This window comes from Gymnoscopelus microlampas, assembly GCF_963454915.1.
Source record: "Gymnoscopelus microlampas genome assembly, chromosome: 4".
NCBI classification, from domain to species: Eukaryota; Metazoa; Chordata; class Actinopteri; order Myctophiformes; family Myctophidae; genus Gymnoscopelus; species Gymnoscopelus microlampas.
The window spans coordinates 15,541,416-15,563,073 of NC_139941.1; the positions used below are offsets into that span (position 1 = coordinate 15,541,416).

The 21,658-nt window shown below is 47.2% G+C and overlaps 1 protein-coding gene across 2 annotated transcripts in view; it reads left to right on the forward strand.

The window, feature by feature from the left end:
• Nucleotides 1-21,658, forward strand: part of col27a1b (collagen, type XXVII, alpha 1b) — a 132,422-nt gene that overhangs the window by 100,923 nt on the left and 9,841 nt on the right. For both annotated transcript variants that reach the window (XM_084054968.1, XM_084054969.1), the window contains 14 exons: nucleotides 2,546-2,602; nucleotides 2,718-2,771; nucleotides 2,878-2,931; nucleotides 4,616-4,669; nucleotides 4,787-4,840; nucleotides 5,365-5,472; nucleotides 5,906-6,013; nucleotides 12,858-12,965; nucleotides 13,104-13,157; nucleotides 16,280-16,342; nucleotides 17,980-18,033; nucleotides 18,781-18,816; nucleotides 20,939-20,956; nucleotides 21,589-21,624. In XM_084054968.1, the coding sequence (XP_083911094.1) occupies nucleotides 2,546-2,602; nucleotides 2,718-2,771; nucleotides 2,878-2,931; nucleotides 4,616-4,669; nucleotides 4,787-4,840; nucleotides 5,365-5,472; nucleotides 5,906-6,013; nucleotides 12,858-12,965; nucleotides 13,104-13,157; nucleotides 16,280-16,342; nucleotides 17,980-18,033; nucleotides 18,781-18,816; nucleotides 20,939-20,956; nucleotides 21,589-21,624 (858 nt within the window). The remainder of the gene's footprint in view (nucleotides 1-2,545; nucleotides 2,603-2,717; nucleotides 2,772-2,877; nucleotides 2,932-4,615; nucleotides 4,670-4,786; nucleotides 4,841-5,364; nucleotides 5,473-5,905; nucleotides 6,014-12,857; nucleotides 12,966-13,103; nucleotides 13,158-16,279; nucleotides 16,343-17,979; nucleotides 18,034-18,780; nucleotides 18,817-20,938; nucleotides 20,957-21,588; nucleotides 21,625-21,658) is intronic.

Below are 21,658 nucleotides of genomic sequence, written 5' to 3' on the forward strand. Positions count from 1 at the left end.
CTCATTAACTCGTTAGAAAAACTGTCAAAATCCTTGTAATTATTCACCAGCACCTGGACTGTACTGAAACGTCTTGTCATCATTGTCGTTGATATGAGCGCATTAGGAACTGAATATTTGTGGCACTTTTTTTTGTTTGCTTGCAAACATTCACCAAACTAACAGGTTTACTCGCTGTCGTAACAAGATCATTATTATGACTCCACCGGAACCACATACTGTATGGGGTTCCAGTGAGAGTCAGTGAGGCCCCCAGAGTTCTGCAATGCTACGTTACTTAACCCATTATGGTCTGAGGTTCCGATTCTACAAAAAAAAACTGTTTTTGTCAGTGGTTTTCAAACTTTTTAATGTCAAGGACCCCAAAATGTATATGTATTTGGCCACCGACCCCCATCTCAAAATGTTTTGTTCCAGGGACCCCCAGAAGCAATGATTTGAGTTAAAAATGTTCGCTTTAAAACAATATATCGTCAGTGTCCAGGACAAACCAGCTTTTGAACACCCTTTACGTCTGTGTAAAAAAAAAAAAAAAAACTATGAAAAGTATTAAAAAGCGGCTCTAACGAAAACTCCCAACTGGATCCTCAAACTGTCCGTCAAAAACAAACAACTCCCCCCCTCTCCGCTCCAGTGCTGCCTTTTCACAGTATGAGCAGAGCGCGTTGCGCAGTGAGCGAGGAGGAGGAACACGTAAACAAACTCCCCGTAGTCTGTTACAACTATGCAGTGTACCTGTTTATCAAACTTAGCACTGACGCTAATGTTATGATAACAAGTCATTATATTTCTAAAATCTATGAAGTGTTTAATGAGGAGAGCAATGTGACAAGAAGAAAGGAGTTCATAGCATTTCTGTCACGCTAGTTCTACTGAAACTCAGACTCTTTGCAGAAGTTATTGTAATATTTAAAGTCCTGTTTATTATTGTAGGCCTATATAATAAGTGTCATGAAGCATCAGGGCATTAATTCACACGTTGTGATGCATTGTGAGCTTGGAGATCCATTGTTAGCTTTTGGGAATTTTTACCCTTCCCTCAGCAGCAGAGCTATTGCCAGCTGTTGATAGTGTTGATAATATAATGACACATGCAAGTATCTGACAATATATAAAGTCACTATACCAACTTTGATGAGGCAGTATTGCTTTGTTTTTAAAAATATAAGATTTTCTTCATTTCCATCTTGGCTCCTGTGTGTGACCACTGGAGAAACGCGCGTGCGCGATGACATTATTCAAGCGAAAAACTTATATTTTGTTTTTTCCTGAATAATGAGCGTTTTGGAGTTAGCAGGTTCGCGCTGGACAGCAGAGATATATTCCAAGATTTGCACACATTTTCACGATTTCTCAAAAATAGCAGATCTACAAGCTCGAGCTTGTATATCGAGCTTGTATATCTGCTATTTTTGAATAGCCAAAGTGTAAAACAATGCTTTTTAGCTCAAATCAAAAAGTGACACAGATGCGTTCCAGGTCTCAATGGGTAAAGCCGGACACTTAGTTGTGCGCGGGCGCCGTGCACCAAAAATAGAGGATCTACTAACTCTCATGGCATTGTGCTGCGATGAATTTGACCTTGTATATCTGCTGTTTTTGGAAGTACCGGTATAAACATAGGCGGATTATGAGACAATGGGGCCCCTGGGCACATACATGTAAAAAGACCCGCCCCACCCCCCGGCAGGTACACTGACTTGCAGTCAACCCCATGATAACTATTCTCAATAAATATAATAATCATAAATGTTTAGGATTTTCATTAAGTTTTCAATAGGACTTTTGGAGCTCTGTTATAGACATGAATAATTTAGTCCTTTGAGAAGAAATAGCGAACATTCACACTAAGGCTCTGGCTAGGCCGGGGCTCCCTGAGCTCTTGGGCCCCTGGGCCCGGGCCCGGTAGGCCCATGCTTCAATCCACCCCTGAGTATAACATAGGCTTACGGTATTGCTCATTCAGAGCGATATCACAATCACAACACTATGTGAGAAGCGGTTGAAAAACAGGATTTCCTGTAACCATTTGATCGATGGCCAAGTCCAGCTCGCCAGTTGTGACTCAACCATTGTTCAGCTTGGTTATTTGTTTCATTCGGCATATGGATGCCACGCGGGCAATTAAAATATACTCGAATCCGTTGTTTATTGGGTCCCTTTAAGTCACTGGAACAGTCGAACAATGTTCCTTTTATTTAGAATAGTGTCATTGTGAGTCAAGCCACATATGATTTGCCATTCAGAAAGGGACTGCAGGCGTGTGTGTGTGTGTGTGTGTGTGTGTGTGTGTGTGTGTGTGTGTGTGTGTGTGTGTGTGTGTGTGTGTGTGTGTGTGTGTGTGTGTGTGTGTGTGTGTGTGTGTGTGTGTGTGTGTGTGTGTGTGTGTGTGCGTGCGTGCGTGCGTGCGTGCGTGCGTGCGTGCCCACGCGCGCACACTTGTAGCAGCTTTTAAACAAACCACTTTCAGATCCTGAATAGACTATAGCTTAGAGGAGAATTCCAATTGATTTGAGTTTCACTTTTTCTTTTTGCTTTTTTGCAGGGTGAACAAGGGGAGGACAGTAAAGTGGAAGGGCCTGCAGGTCCCCAAGGTGACAGAGTGAGTTCCTCACATGTTTCTGATTTATCCTGGAGTGTCTGGCGGTTTGTTAGATCTATTTCTTTTTCCTTTTTTTCTTTTGCTTCAATGTGTCTGGTTCCTATCGTCAACTCAGGGCCCGCCCGGAGACCGAGGAGAGAGAGGAGAGCCAGGTGACCCCGGATACATTGTGAGTGTTGGACAATATTGAAATACTGTCCGATGTGATCAGCTTCCGAGGCAAACAGAGCTGAAGTGACACACTGTTAAGACTGGGTGACTGTGCTGTTTCTCAGGGCCAGGCTGGTGTTGACGGAGAGAGAGGTGAAGCGGGCGCGCCAGGACTTCCTGTGAGTCAGTGCTTATCAAACTTTTTCATGTCAAGGACCCCCCCAAATTGACATATATTAGCCCGCGGACTTTTGAAAAGATATGGCAGGGACCCCCATAAGAGGCGATTTTTACGGTTATAGCAGTGATGCTCAAACAATTTAATTTCACGGACCCCCCCTAGCATTTGATATGCATTATACCATGGACCCGATACGATTGATACCATTTTGATCTCTGGGGAACCCCCAATCTACACTGTAGAATCATCAGTGTTAATGTAACTCTGAGAGTGAACACGGGTCCATTTGGTTCCATGTGTACGTTACAATCCTGTAGGGGTCGATTTGGTTCCTAACTATCAATCATTTTGGCTGGGGATCCCCCCGAAATCTCTCAAGGACCCCTGGGGGTCCCCGGACCCTACTTTGAGAACAACTGCTGTGAGTAGCCATGTGGTGTCACATCTCAAAACTTAAAAGGGTATTTCACTTTCATACAACTCTTCTGGGGTCATTTTAACGTCTACTCTGGCTTTCGTGTGCAGCTCAGACAGTTTTTTAAGTTGCTTGATTCAATATTTAGATATTTGGTTTTCATTTCCTTTTTTTGTTTTTGTTTAATGAAAAAGTAAAATAAATGAAAAATTAATTGAAAAAAACACAACCCTCTCACGCATCAGAAGGACAATAGCATTCACCAGAACCAGGGACATGTGTTTTCAATTAGTATAGCATTTATATATCAATATAAATTGAGTTTGAAGTTCAATGGGTTTATATTGGAGAGGTGCGTGTCTGATAAAAATGTATATCAAATATCTTAATATTGAATAAGTTAATTTAAACTCGCACAGAAGCCTTCATTAGACATTAGAATAACCCCAGAAGTGTTGAAGTGAAATGCACCCTCAACTCTCTGACTGCCAGAAATAAAACATTGTTTGCTAAGCCACTGATAACGATTTTCGAGTGTTTTCTGCAGAATACTGCTTGTGGAAGTTCGGCAGGTCAATAGGAACAAACAATGCAGTGCGTTAAGATTGGTTCTGCAGATCTTGCACAGCCAAGATTTTCTAATTAGCCCAACATCACAGCAGAGTCACCAATGCGAGGTCAGACTCTCTATTTGCTCGTGATTTATATTGTCTTAGTTCCGCAATCTGCCTGCAATGTACCATGGACAGTTCCATGATATTATGGAGACACAATGACCAGGACCTTATTGACACAATTGAGTAAATGAAAAAAAGTCTAGGATGAAATGAAGAAAATATATTAAACTGCCTCCCAAAGAGCAGCTCAGTGCCCCCCTTTAAAAAAATATTGATTCCAGTACCCCCCAAGCAAGATTTTCTAATTAGCCCGACATCACAGCAGAGTCACCAATGCGAGGTCAGACTCTCTATTTGTTCCTGATTTATATTGTTAGTTCCGCAATCTGCCTGCAATGTACCATGGACAGTTCTTAATTAAGGTTATCTGAGGAGGTTAGGCTGGTACAAACCACTATAATCTCTATCCGAGGGACTACAAACACAATTAGATGGTAATTAATTAATGGAGAGTGATAGCCCACACGTTGTCCACTGTGTCTGTCGCCAGAAAAGATGAAGTCAGAGCACCACAGAGTTTGATGCAAACAAACAGCTGCAATCTATGGTAAAAATCACTGTTCCAACACTGTATACACTTATCATTTCAGGGACATCCTGGCCCAAAGGGACATACAGGACCGAAAGGATCCAAAGGTGAACAAGTAAGGACACAAATAATAGCAGAGTAAATTAACTTTGCTTCCGCATAATGATTTACATTCAAACTCTTGCTACTGTGATGTGAGAGCATGTTGGGTTATGAACTGTGTTTGCTCCAGGGTCGGAAAGGAAAACCAGGGTCGAGGGGCGCGACGGGGACCAAAGCACCACCGGTCAGTGCAATGCATGACTTTGATCATTTAAAAAGACAAAATGAAACAGAAACAGAGGCATAACAATTGTGCCCTATATCGTATATATATATATATATATATTTATGTATAGCGATTCTCAACCTGTGGGCCGTGACCCACTTGTGGGCCATGAGGAAATTGCAAGTGGGCCCCAAAATAATTGGCAAAACACTAAGATTTTGATGATAATATAACAATGATATTAAAAGATTTGTGTAAACATGTGTTTTCATTGGGTACCGATAAATAGGAACTTCAAGTGTCTACTTTGGTTCCATTGATCCAAGCTGGAACATAATCGATTGATTTGATCATTAAAGTAAACATCCTCTGAAAATGCATGGGCCCACACATCTGACCACTTAACACGGCCGAATGGCTGCCGTGTTAAGTGGTCATTCGGGTGGGCTTGCTTTTCAAGTGGGCCCTAATCCAGAAAGGTTTGGGAATTGCTGGTATATTTGCAAGCTTTTCACATAAGTGCTGTTGATTCCTTTTCGAAGGGTCCCGAGGGTCCTCCTGGCCCAAAGGGGGTGGTGGGCAGGGAAGGACTCGAGGGTCAGCATGGAATGGACGGACATCCTGGTAAAGATGGACACAGAGGAGTCGAGGTAAATGTCCCACTTCCCACTAAAGTCAAACCAACAGTTGACTGTGTCATTTTAGATTATTTAGCTATAACCATTATTTCAAACTTTTTAAACAAGAATAGCAGATATACAAGCTCATAGCGCAGCACCGAGTGCGGCGCTATGAGCTTGTAGATCTGCTATTTTTGTGTGCAAATCTGTTCAATACACATATTTTTTAAACAACATTTTTAACCCAAATCTTTGCTTCTGGGGAGGTCTCTGGAACAACACTTTTTCATGTCAAGGACCCCCACAATGATATGTTTTTGGCCGCTGACCCCCATCAAAATATGTTGTTCCAGGGACCCCCCAGATTTGAGTTACATGCTATGAGCTTGTATATCTGCTATTTTTGAATAGCCAAAGACATCTTAAAATGACACAGATGCTTTCCCGCTCTTAATGGATTCAGGGGGAGCAGGGAGCTGACGGAGAATATGGCTTGACTGGCAAACCCGGGCAGCGAGGTGACACCGGTGTGACAGGACTTCCCGGCAGTCAGGGCTCCTTTGGACCCAAGGTGAGACTGATAGTTCTGGTTAGAAATCTATAGGTTACTTACGTAACCCCGGTTTTATAAATTGCGAACGAGCTGTTCACATATGGGATCAGCGCCCCCTGGCGATGATATACAGAAGCTTCACATTAACTCCCTCGGGCCAATCCTCATTGGCCCGGTGGGCCGTCAGTCGCTTTCCGGAAAACCCTCCCCCGAGGGTATAAAGGACCCGGAAAGCGGAAGTTACGTTCTCTTTCACACCAGCTTCCTTCTGCCGAGCAAAAAGAAGGGTGTTTTTGTGAACAGCTCGTTCGCAATTTATAAAACCGGGGTTACGTAAGTAACCTATAGTTTTATTACATTGCTCTCTCACTGTTCACATATGGGAGACATAAACCCCCTGAATGTAACCGCAAATCACGATACCCACAACCTGAACCAGGGCCCCGCCCCCCCAGGGGCGGAGCCCACGGCATCCAGGTGCCAACAGACCCCCCGGGTCTGAGGCAGAGACCAATACATTTAGTGGGGCCCTGACAGACCGTAGTCTGCCTTATAAACTAAAAACCAGGCACAGCCTGTCTAGTTAGTGGGGGGCCCTGACAGACCGAAGTCCGCCTTATTAATCTAAGGCCCAACCTTCGGCCATCAACACTAAAGTAAGGGGCATGAACAGATTGTAAGACCGTTCTAAGCACCTAACCACCTTCAGGTGGAAGCCACGCCCAGAACCGTGTGCGCCATAGAAGACGACGCCACGTTCAGGCTGTAGAAAGCAGCGAAAGTCGAAGGAGACGACCAACTCGCTGCCGTGCAGATGTCCTGAATAGACACTCCTTTGAGGAGGGCCCAGGACGTCGATACACTTCTAGTAGAGTGCGCCCTCAGACCCTCAGGCACTGGGGCCCCCCTACTAGCGTACGCCAGGCGGATGGCCTCCACAATCCAACGGGAAATTGTGGACTTAGTCACCGCCAGTCCCCCAGGCCCAGGGCCCAGGGAGACGAAGAGCTGGCTGGGGCGGGTCAGGGCCGCAGTCCTCTGGACATACAGCCGCAGGGCTCTTACTGGACAGAGACAGTGTAGCCTCCTATCCTCATCTGAGGCAAAAGGAGGCGGATGAAAAGCCACCAACTCAGTTGGCATAACCACCGCCAGGTGGTTTTTTGGAACGAAAATCGGGTTAGGTTTGAGGACAACCCTGCTGCCATCACCAGCGAACCTCATGCACTCCGGAGCCACCGAAAGAGCATGCATATCGCTCACCCATTTCGCTGTTGTCAGCGCAACCAGGAGCACCGTCTTGAACGTGAGGAACTTTAGTTCCACCGTCTCCAATGGCTCAAAAGGAGGACGAGAGAGTGAGTCGAGCACCAGGACCAAGTCCCACGTGGGGAACAAGGATCGTGAGACAGGATGTTCACGCAACGCGCCCTTCATGAACTGGCACACCAGGGGCTGTTGTCCCACGGTTTTCATACCAAAACCAACATGGTTGGCCGAGATGGCCGCCAAGTACACTTTGATCGTCGAGAAGGCATTCCCGAGATCCAATCTATCCTGTAGGAAAGTCAAGACGTCAGCGACCGAGGCCTGGAACGGGACCACGACCGGGGACCTTCCCAGACACCACTCCTCGAACACACTCCACTTTGCCCCATAGACGGTTCTAGTGGAGAGTGCCCTAGCGGCCTGAATAGTGGCCACCACCCTAGGTGGCAGCCCTGTCGCAGTCAGATTGTCCCTCTCACCGGCCAGACCCAAAGGTCTAGGTCTGCAGGCCTGTGATGATGAATCTCGCCCCCGGCCTGCTGCAGCAGGTCCTCTCGCAGCGGGAGGGGCCAAGGCCGCTCGTATAGCAGGGGAGCTATCTCCGACCTCCAAGTGCCCCCTGCCGGAGCCACCAGCAACACCGTCAGGCCTCGGAGCCTGACCCGTTCCAGAGTGGGATGGATCAGCTCCAGTGGAGGGAACGCATAAAGCAGCCCCCCTGGCCATTCGTGCGCCAGGGCGTCCAGGCCCAGCGGGGCCTGACCGCTCATTGAGAAGAACAGTGAGCACTTCGCGTTCTCCCCTGATGCAAAAAGGTCTACCTGAGGCCGTCCAAATCTGATCCAGATTTGGTCCGCCACCGCGGGGTGCAGTGACCAGTCCGAGTAGCGAACCTTGCCCCTGGACAGAAGATCGGCACCCCTGTTCAGAAGTCCAGGTACATGAGAGGCGCTGATTGATTTCAGGTGCGTGTCGCACCACAGTATCAGCCTCCGTGCCAGACCGTCCAAAGTAGGAGACCTCAAGCCTCCCTGCTTGTTGATGTAGGCCATGGTCGTGGTATTGTCCGTCCTGATCAGAACGTGACAACCCCCGATGTGGGGCCTGAAGTGTTTCACTGCCAGAAAAACCGCCATCAACTCCAAGAAGTTGATGTGGGCGGTCCTCGTATTGCGGTCCCACAAACCCCTGGCCGTCCGGCCTTCGCAAGTTGCGCCCCAGCCGGTCAAGCTGGCATCGGTGGTGATCATCTTTCTCGAGATGACCCTCCCCACCGGGACGCCCTCCGATAGAAAGGAAGGTACTTTCCATTGTTGGAGGGATCGCATGCATTCCGCGGACACCGTCGTGCGGCGAGAGCCCTGAGTGGCTGGGATCCGGAGTGAGCCCATCCACCTCTGAAAAGGTCTCATGTGTAGCCTGCCGAGGCGCACTAGAGAGATGGCCGAGGCCATAAGCCCTGCCGCCCTCATGCAGACCCTGTACTGGACCTTGTGTCCCAGTTGAAACATGGCCAGACACCTCAGGAAGGAGGCTATCCTCTCCTGAGACAGGCGAGCCCTGAGAGAAACCGCGTCTAGATCGATACCTATGAAGGTAGCCTGATGGGACGGAGTGAGCACGCACTTTGCTAGGTTCAGCGTGAACCCCAGGGAGGTCAGGTGCGACACCACCAGGTTGGTATGGTGGCACGCTTCCTGGCGCGAGGACGCGCTCAGCAACCAGTCGTCTATGTAGGTCGCGACGCGGACACCCCTCCGCCTCAGGGGAGCTATCGCTGCCTGAGTGCATTTCACAAACACCCTGGGACTTAGAGACATTCCGAAAGGAAGGACCAGGTACTCGTACACATGACCCTCGAACTCGAAACGCAGGAATTTTCTGTGCGGAGGGTAGATAGGGATATGAAAATAGGCGTCCTTGAGATCTATTGAGCTCCACCCGTCGCCCTGGCGGACCGTGCGTAGTAACGCTGCTGCCGTCAACATTTTGAACTGAAAGGTTTTCAAATACCTGTTGAGAGCTCTCAGATCCATGATGGGACGTAGCCCCCCTCCTTTCTTCTTGACGAGGAAGTATCTTGAGTAGAAACCTAGACGGCTTTCTCCCGGTAGTACTTCCCGCACGGCGTTCTTTAGCAGGAGTGATGCAATCTCCTCTCGTAACGTTACCGCCGCTTGGCCACTCGCGTGTGACAACAATACTTTGTTGGACATGGGTGGTTTCCTGGAAAATTGCAGCCTGTAGCCCCGTGCTATTGTACGGAGCACCCAAGGGTTGGCGTCGCATTCTTTCCATCGCTCGATGCGGAGCGACAACGGATTCGGAGGGGTTATTATTTGTGTCGGGTGTACGAGCGCCGCCATCTTTGTCGTGCTCGTTGGCTCGGCAACCCTCTTTGTTGTTACTCCTGAGTACGCATGCGCGGCCAGTGTGAGAGCCCTCGTCTTGGCTGTGCTTGTTAGCCTGGTTAGCATGCTTGGTGCTACATGAGGGCTCATGCGCGCGGCCATCTTGGAAGGCGTCACGTGTTCGCTCACAGCCAATGTGTGCGCCAACACGTGTTTCCTCAAAATGGCCGACTCTTGTGACAAAACAACAACATTGGGGCCTAGTCTTAACTTGGGGCGTTTGGTGGACCAAGAAAAATTTTGGCGTGACCCGTGTAGGAGATGACGGTTTTGGCCCGCCATCTTGCCTTTGTTGTGTCCCCCGCTCACCAGGGACCCCTCGTGAGGGGTCCCTGATGAACGGTGGCTCATTAGTACTTTGGTTGTGCTTTGTTGTATTTTTTGGTTGTTTAATACAGAATCTGTTTTCATAACAACATTTTGAACAAATACAGCGGCAGGTGACACAGGAACATGCACATTCACAAAATCGTGTTTCATAAAATGTACAGATGGGTGTGTGTGCTTCTTTGCGGGGCTTCGGGAGCGATCGAACGCCGTCTCCACTCGCTCCGTCGAACATCTCCTCCTCTTCCTCGGTGAGCGTGGATGGAGGCCCGTGGCCACAAAATCCAGTCGAAAATCCCCCGTCTGGGGGGAGAGGGAACCGGGGGAGAAATTGTCCCTGCTCACTTGGCAGGGCTGGACAGTGTCATTTATTCTGCTCGGCGCGGCGACCCCTGTGACTGCCTCTCTGAGGCCGGTTGTTGGCGGGGCGCGCGCGGCCACGGTCATCGTCCCGACGTTCGCGCTGTTCGCCTCTGCCAGCGGCTGGTGGAGCAGAATGGGACTGGTTCGGGCGCGAACCGGTCTGACGGACCTGTGGCATCCTACCCCTAGTTGGCTGCCGCGAGGGACGGGTCTGGGGCCGAGAGAGAGGTGGTCCAGAAGGAGCCTGTAAACAGGACATGGCCGCCTCGTCCTGGGCTTTGCGTGTCGCGGTGCTTTCTTGGAGATAAACCATGGCGCCATGGAAGAGGTTGCCGGCGGTTATCTTAAGGTTCTGGAGGTGCTTTTTGTCGTCCGGGCCTTTGAAAGAGACGTGATCCAGCCAACGTCCTCTCTCGTGAGTGACGCACATTCCCAGGACTCTACCGTTCCATTCTGTAGTATTCTTATTGAGGAGCATAATCTCCCGCTGGAGGCGCCGCATCTCAGCCAGTTGTTGTGGCGTAGCGGTGTCTCCCGCCTCCGTCATAAGAACCATCAGGGACCCCTGTAACAGAGCAGCAGCATTGAGGGCCCTGGCGCTTGATGTTGTTGCCTTGTAGACCGCCCTCGTGGCAGCGGATCCAGCAACGTCCTTCTCGGTGGTGAGGCACGGTGTCTCCTTTGTTGTAGAGAAGGGCGCCTTCTGGCTGCGCGGCTGGCTGTGCAGCATGAAAGTGGCCAAACTACGGTCCATGGGCGGGAAGGCCGAGAGGCCGAGTTCGCCTGCGCCCGCGCAGTCGATCTCAAAACGCAGCTTTTTTGGATCGGAGTCCGGAGCCAGAGGAGAGCTCCAAGACCCCGTGAGGCCGGCGGCGAAACCCTTTGCCAGGGGAAGTTTACATTTCTTTGGGACCTTCTCCTCCACGGAGCCAAGTCCCTGCCACTCGGAAGCGCTGGCGGGGGCCACCTCGGCCTCGTCCGCGGGCCATCTGAGGCCACATCTCACGGTGGCCAGTTTGTAGATCTCCAGCAAAGGAGCCTCGCTCATGTCGGGCGGGGGAGGTGCAGCTTCAACCTGGGCTGTAGCCGTCTCCACCATTACCGTAGGTACAGCATCGGCGAGTGGCGTTGCAGGTAGCGGTGGGCCGATAGCTGGGAGAGGAGGGCCGCGGTCCTCCGTCTCCAGGATGACGACCTCTCCGTCCCCCTCGACCTGGTCAACGACCTGGTAATCATCACCGTCGTCGTACTGTTCCACCTGGTAGGTGGCGAGGGTCTCGTCCTCACCGTCATCTCTGCCTGAGCACCCGCTCCTCGCCGGGGAAGAGTAGTGGGAGCTAGCTCGGTGAGGGCCGCCGCTGTGTTCCGCTGCGTTGTCTCCCCTCGTGGGAGAACGGGAGCGGGGACCGATTGATTTTAAACCAGGTCTGCGTCCGTCCCCTCCGTGGAGAGAGCGATCCGGTGGGTCCAAGGCCCGGGCGGAGCCGGCTGCTGCAGACGGGCGAGCCCGGCGAGAGAAAGCCTCCTCTCTGGCCGTGTAAGCGGCGGGCTGTCTGCGGGAGGAGAAGTAGCGGGAGGCCGCGTCGTACTCCTCAGGCTCCTCGTACGTGGTACGGGGAGGAAGGTAGAACCTCTCGGCCTTGAACAGGCGATTCTGAAGCTCCGATGGGTGGAGGCTGGCACAGTCAGAGCACCTCGGAGGCTGCTCGTAGGCCGCGGCGTCCGCGTGGGCGAAACCCAGGCAAATGATGCAATGGTCGTGGGTGTCCCACTCGTCCAGCAGCTGGGCACAGGTGCGGGTGCTGCATCGGCGACGGGGGGGAAAATCCATGGCGGGACCCCGGTCGTGGCGATCCGTCGCGGTGGGAAGAGCACGCCGAGACATGCTGATGAAGAATGAATGAAGCCAAGCCGGCCGGCTAGGCTAAGCTAAAAAGCCGGTAGGCCTTAAAACTAGTTAAGCTAGGCTAAGCTAGCTGCAGCGTCCGCTGTGTAGATCGAGGAAAAGTCTTCCACTCCGTGGAAGGGAAAGGGAGAGTAACGAGCTCCGGGGACTCTCGGTGGACTGAGAAACCGACTCGTCGCTGTCGAGATCGTCGAATTCCCCGCAGGCTCGTTCTGTTTTGTAGATGTGATTGTAGTAGCTCTGTGTTCATCGAGGCAGAAGAAGCGAAAGAGAACGTAACTTCCGCTTTCCGGGTCCTTTATACCCTCGGGGGAGGGTTTTCCGGAAAGCGACTGACGGCCCACCGGGCCAATGAGGATTGGCCCGAGGGAGTTAATGTGAAGCTTCTGTATATCATCGCCAGGGGGCGCTGATCCCATATGTGAACAGTGAGAGAGCAATGTAATAAAACTAGGTCTCGTCTGACTGCACGGTGCACCATATAATATCCTATCAGGATGTTATTTAATAAAAATGGATTCCCACACCCAACCACTTAACTTAACCTCGCCCATGCTTTTGTTTAACGTAAATGTGCGTGTTCCAGGGCGAGAGAGGACTGAAGGGCCAAACAGGACCTTCAGGAAAGAGAGGCCACGTTGGTGTGATGGGGTTGCCAGGGAATCAGGGCGACCAGGGGTTCAAAGGGCAACCAGTAAGTGCTGCTTTGACAGACATCATAATCCATAACGTATTACTTTGTGCAAAGGCATTATTTGGTAGTTAAATTGCTTAATATGTTGCGAGTAAGACGATAGGATCACAGTGTGCTTTTCCCATGTTTGTCTGCCAGGGTGATGCTGGCGAACAAGGATTTCCAGGGTTTCTTGGGATGTTTGGGCCAAAGGTACAGTACTCTCCTACCCACTGATATTTAGCACCAACATTATGATGGGTTCAAATTAATCATCAGTAAGAGTTAGGCTAGTGCTTCTCAACAGGGGTGAGGTGGTGAGGTGCTCTGGGGGGAGGGGGGGGGGGGGGGGGTATTACTTTCTTATATGCCAGTTTAATATATTCATTGTGTCTCCATATCATGGTCAGTATCATGTCAGTATCATGGTCAGTATCATGTCAGTATCATGTCACATGATACTGACAATGATACTGACCATGATACTGATAATGACAAAATATTGCCTCCAGTGCCCCACAAACGTATCTGTACGCCCCCTGGGGGGCTGTACCGCCCTGTTGAGATACTGTACACTACTTTAGTTTTATGTTCCTTTGCCCTATGTTCCCTCAGCCCTATGTTAACTCTATGTTCCTTCAGCCCAATGGTACTTTATCCCTACGTTCCCTCTATGTTCCCTCTATGTTCCGTCTATGCAAAATGCAAAAGTGGAAATCTGCAATCCATAAATGTAATGTTCTACCCTGGATTTGAACCCAGGTAGACCACATGGGAGACCACATTTCTAACTTTCTTCTTAGAGGGAATCCCTGCTTGGCCTGGGGTGTTATTGTGCAACCACTGTAGGCTACTAGTTACAGTCTATTAACGTACTCTACCATACAGATTAGTTCAAATAAAAATGTATTCATTAAAAGATTTAATTAAGTCCACACTCTCAATGTAGTCTTCTTAGAAGGACGCCAACAAAAACTGATTTTCAGTTTTTGTTGGCGTAACAAGTGACGATTAATCTGGTGGAATTTAAATCTCTAAAAGGATCTAGGCCGGGGATATTTATTGTATTTTGGGAAGACTTAGATGAAGGCTGTTGGATTCTACTGTGGCATGGTCTGTGATGACTTTCTTTACTCCCCTGACGCACTGCACGCACAATAATGAGCCAATAATAATCCGCCATAAATCTAGTTCTCTTACAGTAGACTACTGTTCCACTATGGGGTTTTGGCCAGCTTAACAAAGGGAATCATTTCTTTTCTATAATTTAGAGATGTTGGATGTCTTCCTACTGCACTCTGTTGTATAGCAGGACACTGACAGAGGAGTGGGAAAAACAGCGGTGGAAAGTAACTCGGTACATTTTGTTGCTGTCAGGCAGAAACCTCTTATCTCCATATTTTAGCTTATCACTTGATCATAGTGCAGCGTCACACGAAAGCATCAAAAGCAGCAGATCTACAAGCTCACAACGTGTCGCCATGCATCCCGTTGTGAGCTTGTAGCTACTGTATTTTTGAAAAACGTTTGACAAAATGTTTAATATATATTTTGATGCCCATACTTTTGTACTTTTGTATTTCTACATTGTGGTATTGCTACTTTTACTTAACCACTTAACCCAGTAAGACCTGAAGCCTATTCTACAAATGTCTTCTAAATCCCAACAGTATTCTGAAAAAACGTATGTTTCTAGATCAGTGGTGCTCAAACTTTTTCATGTCAAGGACCCCCAAAATGATATGTATTTGGTCGCCGACTCCCATCTCGAAATATGTTGTTCCAGGGACCCCCCAGAAGCAAAGATTTGAGTTACAAATGTTCGCTTTAAAAATATATATATATTCAAAGATTTGCACACATTTTCAAGATTTTTCAAAAATAGCAGATATACAAGCTCGTAGCGCGGCACTCAGTGCCGCGCTATGACCTTGTATATCTGCTATTTTTGAATAGCCAAAGTGTAAAATAATGCTTTTTAGCTCAAATAAAAAAAATGACACAGATGCGTTCCTGTCTTAATGGGTTAAACCCATAGAGTTAAAAATAATAGAGAGGGCACCGGATATCGCCTCCCGTCCACTTGCATTGAGTTGCTCACCCAGCGCGTGAAGCGAATTCACCCCTTCTTCCGGGTTGTAAAGTGTGATGGGCGTAGCCTATTTGGGGCCACTGTGATCCGTTCTGCGTCACAGAAGTGACGCGTTTTACGTCACAGAGGTGCGCGTCCCTGTGCGCAAGCGTGTGCGCAAGCTCGCGAGCCAAGCCCATTGGTCGAAACAGTTTTCGCACAGTGGCCCCATTCCGTTTAAGCTGCAGTACCTACGAATGGCCAGCATGTCCATTTCGCTTCAATGCAAGCACTGGGTTCTGGGGGCTTGGTTAAACCCCATATGGTTGAGCGGAGTCCCTCAGGGGTAACAAGTGTCTTTTCTGTTTTCTGTCATTGTGGGGAAAGCTTTTGCTGAAAATAGCCAATCGACGCATTGCTGTGAGCTTGTCGATCTGCTATTCTCTGCGAAAGCTTTCCCCACAACACGGATGCTGGGGTTGTAAGTGGTTAAGTAAAAAATGTCAGCACTGGAAACAGATGAGCCTTGTGTATATAATAATGTGGTGTAGATGTTCCAAGTCAGTGGCAATGATTAAGAAGCAGCTACATTTCATCCATCTGTGCACGTTTTGCCAGAATGACATTGCATTGGAACAGACAACAGGAACAACAGCAATTCCCACGTGATTTTTGCTGAATTTAACTTTTTTAATTTATTTTTTTCTCGTGCCATCTGTACTCCCCCCTCCCTATCTACTTATTTTACCCTATGAGCTTGTGACACTTAGTTCTAGGGTTCAATGTATTAACCCATTAAGACCTGAGGCCGATTCTAAAAATGTTTTCTAAATCCTAACAGTTTTTTGAAAAAAATTATGAAAAAAAATTATTTCACGATTTTTCAAAAATAGCAGATCTACAAGCTCATAGCGCGGCACTCGGTGCCGCGCTATGAGCTTGTAGATCTGCTATTTTTGAATAGCCCAAAGAAATCTTAAAGTGACACAGATGCGTTCCAGGTCTTTAAAGGGTTAAACAAAAACAGAGTGGGGGAACTTTTTTGAGCCCTAGATAGTTCTTTGTGCGTCAAATAGCGGGAAAACAGTCGATCTTCAAGCTCACAACGCACTACGATGCGACGGTTTGTGAGGTTATAGATACAAATGAATGACCAGAGGGGGGCATATCAAAAGCAGAGGCATGGATCCCCTCCCACCTAGCCCAGAAAATCGAACCACTGCCACTGTGATAAAACAAAGAGTTGTTTCTGTGTCTTTTCCAGGGACCTCCAGGGGACTTTGGTCCCGCAGGGATACAGGGACCTAAAGGACCGCGTGGCTTGAGGGTAAGATAAATACTCATGTGGCGATATATATGCACGTCAATAACATTACTCAAACTTACCTCCAGTCAATACGAACTTACATAGTGTTGCTGTCGGTCAGAAACCTCCTTTCTCCATATTCTAACTTTTTGTGTTTTTTTCGTAAGTTAACGCCCTACTTGATCACAGTACAGTGTCACACAAAAGCATCGAAAGTAGCAGATCCACAAGCTTGATACGCGGCGCGAAGAGACGCGTATCTAGCTTGTAGATCTGCTACTTTTGATGCTTTTGAATTTGAATCCTGAAAGGGGATTTGGGGTTGAGGTTTCCACCCGACAGAGACACTATCAATTATGTTTCTCCCCTGAAGTTTCACCTTAATATAAACACATCTGACCAAAATGGACCATAGCATAAAGCAGCTAATCCCAACCTGTGGGCTGTGAGGATATTACAAGTGGGCCCCCAAATAAATGGCAAAACACTAAGATGTTGATAATGATATGATATAATGATATTAAAAACGTAAAAACAAATTGACCACAAGGTCACAACACAATGTGTTTTCATTGTGATACCGATATACTGTACTGTATAGGAACTTAAAGTATACTATGTTAGTTCCATTGATCCAACACAACTCGATTGATTGATCATTAAAATAAACTTGCTCTGGATATGCACACGGCCCACCCATCTGACCACTTAACACGGCAGCCGTTTGGCCGTGTTGTTAAGTGGTCAGATGGGTGGGCTGCGAACACTTTGGAGATTTTCAAGTGGGCCCTGATCCAGAAAAGGTTGGGAACTGCTGGTATAGTGATTTGAAATGATCCTTTGCAGATACTTGATAGCCTCCCAATAGGTGATAGGCAGCAGCCTACAGTCTCCTGTACTGTGTGTACTGGCAACACATAGGACCTCAGGACATTAGCAATACCGCTCCTACACACTTGATCCATTACGTGTCAGTTATGAAATGACACTTTTCAGTCATTGCAAATTTGTTCTTGGCGTGTAACGGCCTTAAGTCTGCAGGATCTCAATCAATGTGACGCCACTCTTTCCCCAACAGGCTCCATAATTCAACTTTTTCTTTCCATAAATTCATGTCCTACTTTCATCATGTCACGCAAAAAGTGAGGAAAAAATGCCCGATCACAACGCGTTGCAAGCTTTAGTTCTGCAATTCTTTGCTATTTTGAAATGTATTTAAAGTGGTTAAATGTGTCTGTGGGTTTTAAGATGTAACCCGAGGAAAAACAGCAAAAGCTGTTGACTAAAATAATGCGTAACTACATTGGATCCATTGGAACACAGGTTATTTTTCTCCTCAAGGTTTCTACCCGACACCAACTTAATGAAACATTCACATCAAGTGCTCCATCACATCGCCTCTTGTCGGGGGGAAACCTCATCCAAAAACTGTTACATTTTTAAGGATTCAAACTCAAAACGCGTCGCTTCGAGACGCGTTTCGAGCTTGCAGATCTGCTATTTTTGATACTTTTGTGTGACACTGTCGTACTGTATCATGACGTAGGTCATTCATTTTTGAAAAAACACAAAAAGTTAAACTATGGAGATAAGAGGTTTGTGCCCCGGTAGCATGGATATGGGTCCTCTGTCACTGACATGTGTGTTTTTTCCTCCAGGGCATGGAGGGAGCCATGGGCCCTGTGGGCATCGTGGGACCCAGCGGTCAAAATGTATGCATCATCACATGTCATTCTGTATGCCAGTAGTACTCAATCTTTTTCGTAGATCTGCTGTTTTTGAATAGCCAACATATAAATGGATAAAGTGGTAAAACGACAGTGATGCTATATTAATTCCTACCAAGTGTGACGTCAGTCATCTATGACATATCTATGATGTGATGACTCCAAATATGGGCAAGGTTTAACCAGTTAACCCATTAACCACCGGTTCTAAAACCTGGTCATTTGAAATGCGTTGAAGCACCCCCCCCCCATGTCTTCTAAATCCCAACAGTATTCTGAAAAAAACGTATGCTTCTATATCAGTGGTGCTCAAACTTTTTCATGTCACCCCTTTATGTATGGCCGCGGACCCCCATCACAATATTTTGTTCCAGGGACCCCCCAGAAGCAAAGATTTGAGTTAAAAAAAATGCTTTAAAACAATGTATATTCAAAGATTTGCACACAAATTCACGATTTTTCAAAAATAGCACATCTACAAGCTCGTAGCTCGGTGCCGCGCTATGAGCTTGTAGATCTATTTTTTAATTGCCAAAGTGTAAAGTAATGCATTTTTGAATAGCCAACAGCCCCCCCCCCCAAGGACCCCACTTTGAGAACCACTGCTTTTTGCCACACATGATGTTACCCACCTCGACCTTGCCTGTCTGTCTGTCTGTCTGTCTGTCTGTCTCTTTAGCTGTCTCTTTAGCAGGCATGAATTGATCATCTTTCCTCCTCTCTATCCTTCAGGGACCCCAAGGTGACAAAGGGACTCGGGGAGACACGGTGCGTGACGCTGTTTTGATTAATGCACCCCCCCCCCCCCCACACACACACCCCGTCTGTACTGTAGTGTGAGCACAGAATGAACCCCACGCCCATCTCATTTTTAATTATAAACGACTGAATTGACTACTAGTCTTATTAACCACTTAGGTTCAATTTTATACAAGCACACAACGCACATGCTGACCATGATACTGTCCATGATATAGAGACACAGTGACCAGTACCTTATTGACACAGTGACCAGCAGTGTTGCCAGATTCTGTGAGAGAAACAAGCAACCAGGTCTAGGACAACCAGCCCAAAAGAAGCGACTATGGGCCAGCAGGGCCACATGAGCACTTTAACATATACATCAGCTATTTGAAAATAGCCAATCTACAAGCTCACAATGCGTCGCGTTGTGAGCTTGTAGATCGGCTATTTTCTAAATAAAATATTGCGGGGAAATTATAATAAGCAGATATGGCAACCCTGGTGACCAGTGCCATGGAAACACAATGAGTTAATGGGGGGAAAAAAGTCTAGGATGAAAGAGCACCTCAGCACCCCCCTTATTTTATTAAAATCGATACAATCAATTAAATTGATTTGTTCGAAATGGAGTCACGTTAATTTTGGTTCCATTCGTACACTCTCAGAGTTACAGACCCGTAAGGATACTTTTTTTTCACCCCCTGGTGGTCCCCGGACCCGGAGTTGAGAACCAGTGGAATAGAGCACAGGTTCTCAAACTTTTTTTAGTGTCAAGGACACCTACATTGAATGTATTTGGCCGCGGACCCCCATCTGAAAAGGTTCAGTGCCAGGCACCTCCAGAAGAGAAGATCATAACCAAAATGATTCAGAATTTTCCAAACATTTCACATATTTTTCAAAACATAAAAAAATAAATAGCTGATTTTTCAAGCTGTGAGCTTGTAGATCTTCTATTTTTGAATAGCCAACGTATACATGGATAAAGTGGTTAGAAATGATTGTGATGCTATATTAACTATATATATATATATTGTTGGGGACCCCCTGGAACCCACCCCCCAAGGACCCCTTGTGGAATAGAGTGCTCAGCATTGACAGAGCAGAAACACTCTCTATTTCCCCCTCCCGCCCCACAGCGTTTTTCATTTCCTATTGTGCAACCAGCGTTTGTTGTCGTTCTCACAATGACACTTAGCTGCGGTGGAATTCATTTCAGGTTGATGAATGCTCGCCGCCTGCCCGTCTTTAAGCTTTTGAGAGTTCCAGGACCCTCAGGCACAGGCATAATTCACCCAGCTCAATCTCACAGGGTCACAGTCACAGGGATTTCTTAATGTGGAAACGCATAGCAGCGCTGTGAATGAGCGCGCTTAAGCAGGGAGGCGAGTCGATAATTATAGTCAGTGGCGGTAAAGTAACCAAGTACATTTACTCAAGTAGGCCTACTGAGTTACTTCTACTGGAGTGTTTCCATTTCTTTATGATTTATACTTCTTCTCCACTACATCTCAGAGGCATTAGATACATTAACCGTTTCATTAACTAATTAAACACTTTGTCTATTCGAAAATAGCTGATCTACAAGCTCCCAACGGGTCCCGTTGCGACATATTTTTAATGTGTAGATCTGCTATTTTCGAAAGATTTTGATACATGTTGAACAACGAACACATTTGTGAAATGGGACATAACAAGTACTTTTACTTTTGGTAGTAAGTATATTTTGATGCCAATACATTATGTACTTTAACTCAATTACATTTTTGAATGCAGTAGCCTACTTCTACTTGTAGCAGAGTATTTCTACATTGCGGTATTGTTACTTTGTGAGTTCTTCCACCACTGATTATAGTCTAGATCAGTGGTTCCCAAACGGTGAGCCGAGGTACACTGTTGTACCGTGAGACAAGTTCAGGAGTCGTTGGGTCCTTAAATCAGCTTTTTCTCAGTGAATGGAGGTGCGCCGCGATTGTTTTGGTCGAGAAACTGAACGTACAGTATGCAAACGATTATCTATTTAATAATCCAGTAGAATAGGATGAGGGAATATACTGTAACATTCCCAACATCTCCTGTGTGTTTGCTGCAGAACACAATGGTCCACTTCTGAATATTGCTTTCCGTTTCTCTTTGTTTCCAACAGGGGCTGCAAGGACCGATGGTAAGCATGATTTTTGCTAGAATGATTGGTCTAAAAATCAATAGTTCTCAAACATTTTCGTGCCATGGACCCCCAAATTGATATAAATTTGGCCACGGACCCCCATCTGAAAATGTTTTGTGCCAGGACTCACATTTTATGTTTAAAAAAATATATTTTGTATTCAAAACTTTCCAAACATGTTTAGATATTTTTCAAAAGGATCAGAAGTAGAGAGACCATCTGGGAAAAGGTGCTGTGCATAAGTAAATAGTCCCGGGTTTCCAGTAAGTGGCACACCCATTTACTGTTTACTGTTGACACCTCACCTTCACATGTTTTTTCCGGTTTAAACCTGCTGTTGAGTCAGTCAAAGGAAGCTATGTGAAATTTGAACCGAAATAGGAAATGGGTAATTATGCCGCCTTCTGGAAGCCCGGGACTACATTATGCACAGAGCCAATAGACGGTCGGCTGGTTCGACCCTCGGCTTGCCTCAGTCTACGTGTCCCTGAGCAGCCATCTGCTGGGTGAAGCAGTAATAGTAATTTCCCCCTCCCCCGGGGGCAAGAAAACACTCCCTTTCCTAAATAATGATGTTGGTTTAAACGGAACATACTTTGTAGTCTTAACGCAATGGTGTTGTTTTCCAGGGACCTCCCGGGCCGCGTGGACCACCTGGACCACCAGTGAGTTCCTCGTTTTGCACATTTCACCAAACAT